At 33.7% G+C, this 10,185-nt stretch overlaps 1 protein-coding gene across 1 annotated transcript; it reads right to left on the reverse strand.

The window, feature by feature from the left end:
- Nucleotides 1-3,060: 3,060 nt before the first annotated feature.
- On the reverse strand, nucleotides 3,061-7,640 carry LOC110729854 (dephospho-CoA kinase-like). Its single transcript, XM_021909640.1, has 4 exons — nucleotides 7,307-7,640; nucleotides 6,292-6,435; nucleotides 3,992-4,137; nucleotides 3,061-3,635 (listed from the first exon to the last, which is right to left on the reverse strand). The coding sequence occupies exons 2-4, from the start codon at nucleotides 6,397-6,399 to the stop codon at nucleotides 3,185-3,187; spliced, it is 705 nt and encodes a 234-aa protein (XP_021765332.1). The 5' UTR covers nucleotides 6,400-6,435; nucleotides 7,307-7,640; the 3' UTR covers nucleotides 3,061-3,184.
- Between the last annotated feature and the right edge of the window lie 2,545 nt (nucleotides 7,641-10,185).

Consider the following 10,185-nt stretch of genomic DNA (forward strand, 5'->3'; position numbering starts at 1 on the left):
GTATTTCATAAATTAAAAATGTACTCCTATACTTCCTCCTCTCACTTTACTTGCTTTATTTAGATTATACAGTATAGCTAATAACTAATTGTTGATAGTTGGTTGTCCTAAAAATTGATTTGATTAGCTGGATTTATCAAATATTCTGGCTAGTTGATTAGATTAGTAAAATTAACTGATAATTTGTATTTGTTGTGGTACTTAAACATGTGAAATGAAAAATAAGGACATTGACATTGGGTAGGTAGGAATGTAAATTATAGTAACTTAAGAACAAAATTGTCATGTGGTACGTAAAATTTAATTTTTCAATTTGCTAATCGAAAAAGCACCATTTTTAAACTTCTTATTAGCAGATCTAACTCACTCAGCTTGTTGCTTGAAAAAGCTCTTCTATTAAACGAGCAAATAGCTAGTTATGTAGTTGGGTTGGTTTATTTAGTCAGCCTACTGATTTGATCAAATTAGCTCATTTTTTGTCAAAACTCTCTTTACCAACTTCTCCTTTTGTAAAAATGTATATGGTCAAATGAGACAAGTAAAGCAAGACTAAGGCCCTGTTCTTTTGAGCTTTTGGGCAGAGCAGAGCAAAACATATTTCAGCAGAGAAGAACATATTTTAGCAGAGTAGAGCAGATTTCAGCAGAGTAGAGCAGATTTCAGCATTATTATTTTATTTTAAGTATTATTAATATTATTATCAAATTATTTAATTATTATCGTTACTATTAATTATTATTATTATTATTATTATTATTATTATTATTATTATTAACAAAAGCATACCATTGGTTTAGGTGAATGAAAACATAAATAGATGTGTACTATCTTTAACATATCTTAATAATAAAAAGATAAAAGACAATAGTTTAACATCTTTAAATTATTACAAGCACATATCTAAATAGGAACATAATTAATTAAGAGTTTAATATCATGGTGAATTAACCATCTATTTCCATATAAATTACATTGTCATCATCTTCATTGTCGCTTTGATCTTCATTGTCATCACCTTCATTGTCGCTTTCCGATCGATTAGCCCTCCAAATTTGGCGTACTATACGATATCGCACTACGTCCATACTATCTTTGCGCCATTGTGCAGTCATAGTTGAATCTGCTACTCCTTGATTCGCATCATGTTGAATGCTAACATACTATCTTTGCACCATTATATTATTATGATTGTTAAATATTAGAAATTGTTATTAATTATTAATTATTATTATTATAATAATTATTATTAATTATTAATTAATATTATTATATATTAATTATTTTTATTGTGAATTATTAATTATTATTATGACAATTAAATATTAATTATTATTATTGTTAATATTTTAAACAGAGCAGAGAGGATTTCGGCAAAGCAGAGCAGCTCAAAAGAACAGGGTCTAAGAGATTAATACAAATTTTTAAATTTTAAATTGTTAGCTTGAACGAGCTATAAACAAGCTATAGGTGCACCGTACATGCATTGAATATGGCAAATTAAAATGATTATAAATTTGCCTTAGGTATATAAGTATATTCTAGGTCATACTCCACATAAATTATCCTTACAAAAATAGGCAAAAGAAAGGGAAATTATGAAAAATATATATAGAGTTTTTGGTATGGATGAGAATGAATATCAAATGCATGGATATAATTTAGTTTACACACTTTATAATGAATAGTATATCTAATACTGAAATTAGGAAGTATGTTAATTAATACATAAGTTAGCTAAGTCAAGTATATGATTTAGTAGTTGAAAGAATTCACGTGTGTTCATCTTATAACCATAAAAGCTAGGCTATTGCATGCATGCACACTTGCACACCAAAGCTATTGCATATTCACGGGCGAAATTTATGCAAAGTCATTTTCTTTGTCACAGAAATAGTTTGGTAAATCAGTTATCAAAAAAAGTTAGTCAAAAAAACTACTAGTTAATTCTAAGTGAACTTTGATGCTTTGGTCATTTGGTCCTTGATCCTTCAATCATTTTCTTCTTCTAATTTTGTTGGTGCTTTTTTTAGAAGACTTGTTGGTATGAGGTGCGGCTGATGTTTGTTCCTCAAATATATTTGGTTTTATTTGCATTTGAATCCACATAATTATTATAAAAGTTTGATACTTTTGTAAATGGATTAAAGGATATGATCAAGTATGTCAAATTCCGTATGAACTAGGAGGGCCATAAATTTTAGATTAAGGGTGGTTCGTGTACGTGTAGAATTAGAAGGGCCGTAATTTTAAATTGAGGGTAATTAAGGGTGAGTCAGTGAGTGTACTATGTACGTACACATGACGGATTGTGTTGTTTCTTGTGAACTTTATTTTTAATACTTGGTTTACATTAATTGATATAGAAGTTATATTACATCGTTTATCTTTTCAAAAAATCTTTAGGAATATATTCGTCATTTTTTTTTTTTTTTTAATTTTTTACAGAGGAATATGTTCTTGTCAACCAAACAATTTCTATAATTTTTATATCTTAGGAAAGTAGATTACCCTTGAATTAGAATGTCAACCAAATAATAGCTTACAAAAATTCGACTAAAACAATTGAGAGACCCAATCCACCTTAACAAACTTATAGAAAATGCAATATGGTGGTGGTGCATAGGCAAATTAATGCCTATGTAGGAAGTATGCGCATCATGTGGCTGGAGATGGGCTAGGTCTCTCAATTGTTGGGGTCAGTAGCCATTAGGGACTGTTTGCGGTTACTGGCTGTTGGGGCTTGTTGGTGACTATAGGTTGAGGATTTGGTAGTGATTGTACAGGTTGGTTGTGGTAGAGGTGCACCAGTGGCTTCGAAGTTGATTTGCTATGGTTGGTTTCAGGGGTGACTTGTGTCTGAAGCTGAGGCAGAGTGATCATGGTGGCAACAGATTGGTGATTCCCCTGAGGCAATATAGAATGGTTTGTGGACGGTGGACCTGTGGGCTGTGGCAGTGATGAGGGGAGTGGTGTTGGTAGAATGGCCGTTGGTTGATACAATCTGTTGAAATTAAAATTTACGTTTATTCAGCGAGACTATAGTAATCATCACCAAGAGGAAAACAGCAGAAAGAAAAGCCTTTACATTTATACTACTTTGTATTATCTAGAAAAAAATTCCCTGCAAGTCTGCAACACCAACCAGAAACTCTTCCCAGATCAATAACTACAGTAACCTGCAAGGCTACGATGCATCGCATTTGAATATGTTTTTAGCCACAAGAACACCTAAAACAACAAAAGCAAACGCAGAAAAAGCTCCTTGCCTAGAAAGCATGAATTCACTCCATGTTAATGGCCGGGTGACTACATTCAATACGTTCTGAAATTGTTTTTTCAACTCGTCTAGTGATCCGGTATTATCAATCACAATGTCCGCTTTGCTCCTCTTGGAATCCAGGGACATCTGAGCATTTATTTTGTTATTAGCTTCCTCATCGTTTATTCCATCTCTCGAAACCAATCTCTTTAGCTGTGTTTCGCGATCAACCCATACAGTGATGATAGGCTTAGTCCATTTGTCCATTTTGGCCTCAAACAACAGTGGGACGTCAAGAACAATCACCTTGTGTCCCTTTAACCACAGCTTCAGCGTTTCTTGGAGGATGCCAGAGGATATATAAGGTGCCAAAAGCCTGTGGCATAATGCACACAACATTAGCATATCATACACGTGACTGTTAGCATGTTACCGAAAGAAAATACTCTTTCTGAACGAAACTGATGAGTTCAACTTTGAACTCCCCTAGATTTGCCCCCTAACTAGAAAATAAGTCCTCAAAGCATGGGATTGCACACCAACCATAAAAAGTCAGACCTAGCAGTTGGATAGAAAATGGACATCCAATAAATGTTTATTGATTTAAATACGTAGAGGTATGGCAGAAAATGTCATAATCTCAACTTTCATATTGCTCATGCTAACATGCAATGATGGAAGAATTGCAAAGGAAAACTACTTTATCAGACTCTGCAGGAAGATTTACTCTACCGGTTAAGTAGTTGACGCTTATCAGAATTGGAGAATACAATACGTCCCAGCGCAAGCCTATCCACCTCCCCATCAGGTTGTAGAATGTCATCCCCAAATGCTTCCACAACCTTCTTCCATCCACCTGTGCCTTTCTTCAATGCATCCTGAAATCAAAACCAGGATCATAAATACTGGCATAGTGGCATAAATTGTAGTGATATGCAAATTGTTCGAAATGTAAGAGCAACAAATTTGGATTCCAGACATTTAATATCATGCTTGTTATCATTACTCCAGTACCACAATCAGGGTTCTCACCTGACAGGGTGGATGGCAGATGTATTATCTTACCCCTGCAAATACAGAGTGGTTGTTGCTACATTTTCCGTATAAAAAAGACAATTTTTTCTTGAGTGTGTGTGCTAACACATCAGAGCCCTCAATCTCTGACCACAAGCATATTTTGAGATCACAACCAAAAACTTGCAAAAGAAAAATTGGGAAGAAATTCTTCTACAGGCTAATACTTTCTCTGTTCCACAAATATTGCAACTCGGATGAAATTACGCATCCAAAACACATTTTATATGTTAAATATCTATAATTATATAGTTGTAAAAATTATAAAAAGTTGATATTGTGAAAGAATTTTACGAGACGAATCTAACAAGACCCCCCACATGACTATATTTTACTTTACGTATAAATTATAATTTGTGGTCAAACAAGCATGATAAACAGAGCAAAAGTCTAGTTGTTGCAGTATTACTAGAACAGAGGAAGTACAAAAAGAGTTGCTGAAAAATGGTTTTTCATCAAGGGACAATTCGAAAAACTATGTAAGGTTTTTCAGTAAGGGACAATTCATAAAATTGTGTATAGTGTATGAAATAATATTTTAAAAAATTTAAAAAATAAAAAAAAATAAAAACTGAGAAAGTACTCCAGTTCAGTTCACAAGAAATGTAATGTCAAATAGCCTGCGCCGAAGCAAAGGAAAGTCTTCTTCACTCTCAGGTGGGTGTCCATCCAACCAATTTATACAATAATTGGAAGGCTTTTACATTACCTAGAAATCTAAAATTCAACTATTCAAAAAAAAAAAAAAAAGGGAAAGAAATCTAAAATTCAAGTTCACTAATTTCAGCCTTTGCTTCGGAAAAGTACACAGAAAATGCTTAAATCCTCAAATTAGATTCAAAACAGCTGTAAAGCAATCATCCAAAGATGTAATGGCAATACCCGCCTGAGGAGAGAAAATTTGGGGGAAAAAAAAATGGCTAGTGAAAAGGCCAAAACAGTAGAAATTGTGCTAATACCAGAGGATACTTCTTACATAAACGAACCATGCGGTACATAAAAAAGAATTATTGTTAGCGTCCTTATCGGGTAAGACTAGAACAATAGGAGTCTCAAAGGAGGCAAGCAAGCAACCAACCAACTGTCCCTCAAGTAAGGCTTAAGCGCTAAATATAACACTGTTCTGCTATGTTAGCTGTCTAGAATTCTAGATGTTGAGACAAAAAGCCATTGTTTATGGTCGAAGATGTAAGAGTAAAATAAACTTCTTCCGCCAGCTTAAAATATGTAGGAGCTTCTGCTTGTAAGCTACCCTTCTTTAATTCACTCATTATTCGATTTCCCGCTCTAAAAGGTAGCTTACCAAACCGAGGGCTCATCTTGGATTATGTTAAATTTAAAGCGTACCTCATGACAGAAATTACAGAAAGGACCAAAAAAATCTAACACATTCCACTTCATGCAGTTTAATGTCACATAAGGGGAATTCATGCTACCTAATGTCTCATACAAGGATAACTCTCAACTAAATTTTAATTATAACCATTAGAAGAAGTTCAAGACTTTCAAGTGTGACACTGATGACAATCAGTGTCATAACATTCCTGTTGATACAAAAAATAAAGCATCACCAAACATAAGATAGAAGCAAACAGAACTCCATCAAGATGCAGTCATGTAAAATCATTTGTGTCTAACTTTAACCAACTCTTAAGAGTCACATCCCAACCCTTGCTCAATGGAAAATTACCAAAATCCAAAGAAAAATGTGATTAAATCAATTCTCAACATTATTTCCAAACCCTTTTCTATACCATCCTCCCCACCAAGGAAAACATAAAAGCATTGAATCAACGTAGCCAGAGTAACATCAAAAAAATCAAATTAGACATCCAACAGTTGATATTGATGATCACAATTAGGACTAAATAGGCGATGCATATTAACAGTCGTAATCCAAAATCAAAATCAATAAAAACCCCATGAACAAGAAAGAGAGGGAGAAGAAGAAAAAATACCCGAGCAACAACATCAGCATCGACAACGGGAATGCCTTGAGCTTTGAAGAGGTTGGAAACAGTGCTCTTTCCAGATGCAATCCCACCTGTTAGTCCAACAATTCTCATCTCCTCTGTAGGGGACTAATTATGGAAGTGTACCAACTGCATCAAGAAAAATTGACAGCCAGTAAGATAGTCATTGTTTGGACATGCCACTTTCCCAGCCAGTGGCGGATCCGGGATTTTTCGGGTGCTGGGTCACTACCGTATACTAATCAATAATGCAAGAATATTAAAAAAGCTAATAATTTGTGGTGGAGGAGGTGGATAAGAAGGATTTTGTGGTGAAAGAGGTGGATCTTGTAGAGGAAGAGGTGGAGGAGAAGGATTTTGTGAAGGAGGAGGATTTTTCGGACCAAAGAAACTTGTGATATCACACATTTTTTTCCTTTTCATTCTGAAAATTAAGTTACATTATCAATTAGATTAAGAAAACCACAATTGCTTCAAAAATCCAAGTTAATTATACACACTAACTTGATAATAAAGTATAGCTAAAAGCCTAAAACACTAATAGGGAGCTTACCACTGAACATATACAAATTCAAGGCAATTATTCAAAATTACAAATCACCATATCCAATTGACCAATTCTAGTATCAATTTCAAAAAATCAGAAATGCAATTATCCAAACTAATCAATTCCAAAAAAAATCAGAAACCCTAGTTCTTAACCCCCCTAATTTCATAGATTAAATATGAAATCATCAATTTTACTAGCCCATTGTCAATTTAGAATATCAATTTCAAAGAGAAAAAAATCAGAAATTCAATATTATCAATTCTTAAAAAATCAGAAACCCTAACTCCCTAATTTGATAAATTTAATAACAAATCAACAATTTCAAAGAACATACACACTAATTGACTAGATTAAATAACATAAACAACTCAATTAAGCACAAAATCAACCTAACAAGTCAACAATTAGTGTATAATATGAAATTAAAAACTTGAAAATCAATTAAATTACCTAGATCTAGAAGGCTGTAGGAGTGGAGTGCGGCTGTGCGGACGTGCGGTGGTCCACTGGGCTGTGGGCGGTGGCTGGAAGGTGCGGCGGCAGCGGTGTGCCGGTGTGGGCGTGTGACGATTTCCGTGAGAGTGTGAGACAGTGACTTTGAATTTGTCAATGAGAGAGAAAGTAATGTCACTGTTTTGTTTTTTTTTTTAAAATTTAATTTAATTTTTTTTCCTAGGTCACGTGACCCACCGTGACCAAGGGTGGGTCCGACACTGTTCCCAGCACTGTTCTTCAACCGATTTCACTTCTGATCATTTTACTATTATTGAGTGAGACTTCAGCTGATTATGTTTTGTAATACATATAATTGTTTAATATAAGAAACTCAAAGTAGTTTTTTGTCAAATTAGATCATGCTATGCCTGTGACATAGTCATAGTTCACAACTTACACAAGTTCATATTTGAATGAAGTCTCCAAAACTTGTTCTTAACGTAAATATACACAATTGCCTATCTGTTTTACAGCAAAGTTCATATAAAGTCGCCGGTATCAAAATAATACAGATTTAGGTATACGAGTAAAGCACAAAATAGTTCTACAGTCAGTTCCAACCCAAAATGTTAAATCATGAAGCATTAATCACAAGCAAATAGTTCAGCCAAATCTAGAGTGAGTACTAATTAAATAGCAACAACAATAATCAAAATTCTCACTTTTAAGGAAAATCCCTATGACGGATCCGAGTCAGCCACAGCCCATGCAGGTCTACGCTAGAAGGAAAGTCAAGCAATAGAAGCTAAAAGGAAGGTCAAGCAGCAGCAGGGAGAATTTCAATGCATCAAGACTCTAACGAAGAAGAGGACAAGATTAATTAAGAAGAGAAGAAGGAACTTCTACTATGTTCTCATGGTCTTCCTATGTATGTTAAGCAGTCACATGTTTAGAATTAAGGTCATCTTTGACCATTAGTAATCTTAGTATAAGTAGTATGGTATGTGTAGCAAGTTGGTATCCAAAAATTTGTGAGGAAACTCTTGAGAGATTTGCAACCTAAAGTTGCTTAGGAGATTGGCAGCCTCATGTTACTACCTTTGTAATCCTTGGGTTACTTTATTTATGAACAATCAATCCTTCTTCTTCTAATATTGAGTGTGATGATTTGTTAAGTCAGTCTAGTCCATTACAATCCCAAAGCAAAATTTTGGCAAATATCATATGAGCAAATTCATTATCCTTCAATTAAAATTTGGGGAAATCAAACCCTAACTCTAGCTTCAACAACAACAAAAAAAAAAAAAAAAAAAAAAAAAAAAAAAAAAAAAAAAAACTTGGCAACTGCAGCAACCACTTAAACCTTAACATATGGTTTTGAATTACATTTTGAATGCATTTACATACGCAGCTACCTTTGATAAGTAGAGGAACAACGTTAATTTCTTGGCTAATTTCTACACAAGAAAAGAATGGTGAAGCCTTTGATTGTGATGTTGAAACTCCAAAAGAAAGGGATTGGATTTGAGATAGGAGAGAGAAAGAGAGAAACTGGATTTGATATAAAAGTTGAAAAGAAAGAGCAATTGTGTCAATGTAACATCGTACATTTGTGATTCAAAAACGACACATAAATAATAACAAAACAAGCTTGGAAAATAATTCCTCTGTTCTTTACAGTTGCAACACTTTCTTAAAATGGAAATGTTATAATAGTTGCAACACACTATAAAAGGAAAGTTTTTATGGTGAAAATTATCCTATCAATTTCATTTATAGTTCATGGTCCACTTGAACTTTTAACCCCATTTTAAGTGTATTATATTAAGTGAGGTCCACTTTTCTTAAATACCGCGATAAAGTGTGTGTTGCAACTATAAAAAAACGGAGGAAGTATCGAATTACGTAGTATATTCATAGCTTATAAATTGTCATTTTGAATCATTAAAAATTTGGGCATTCAAACTTGTAATAATGAAAAGCTTGAATTCAACAATAATAATCAAAAGTGCTCTTAAAACTAAGAATTCTCTTTAAAACTAAAATCTTGAAAATTAATTAATGAAAAGTGTGTCTAAGAAAAGCTAAGTTTGGGGTTTATACATTAAACCCCGAATATTACAACCAAACCCGACTAAGGACAACTGGAAAAAACACACATCCGATCGGGCGAACTCCACCAATATAGCAAACGACATCCTTCAGCTTTGGATGGCCAAAATTGAGTTGCCTTGTGTTCCAAGCAAAAAATCTGATGTAAAGCTTCCTTTTTTAATGTTTAACCCGAGGTACAAATTTATTTAAGTCAAGATACAAGATTTTGGGCCTAATTTATTTATTCTTGCCGAAAATCAGTGATGAGTACCCAAACCCTGTGGTTTAAAAAAAAAAAAAAAAATCAATTCTCAAACTGTGAAAAGGTTATAAACTTAATTCTCTGTTAAAACTATTAATATCTCAAATTACAAATATTTACAGTTAACACAAATTGCAAATTTTGAATCATGCTCACAGGTTTTACAGCAAAATGCTAGATTTTTCTTCCCCAAACAGCACCACACACCATGCACCATTAGACAAACCAGGTTTTTCAAAGACATGCTTAATTGGTTCATGCTCAAACACAAATAGTTTTACAAAAACCCACAACCACACATGTGCACGGATACACACAAGCACAACACAAAGCATCCAGCTGCCTACCCGCAAAGCACATGTGTTAACAAAACATTTCCCCCACAAAACACATGCATAGCAGCAAATTGATTACAATTTAGAACAAGTTTTCAAGATGAAAATAATACCCAAGAATGAAACACATTTAGTTGATACTTGATAGTAATAAATTACTCCCAAAATGACCTCAACCAAAAAATTAAAATATAATAATGTAC

This window comes from Chenopodium quinoa, unplaced genomic scaffold (assembly GCF_001683475.1).
Source record: "Chenopodium quinoa cultivar QQ74 unplaced genomic scaffold, ASM168347v1, whole genome shotgun sequence".
In the NCBI taxonomy this organism is placed as follows: Eukaryota; Viridiplantae; Streptophyta; class Magnoliopsida; order Caryophyllales; family Amaranthaceae; genus Chenopodium; species Chenopodium quinoa.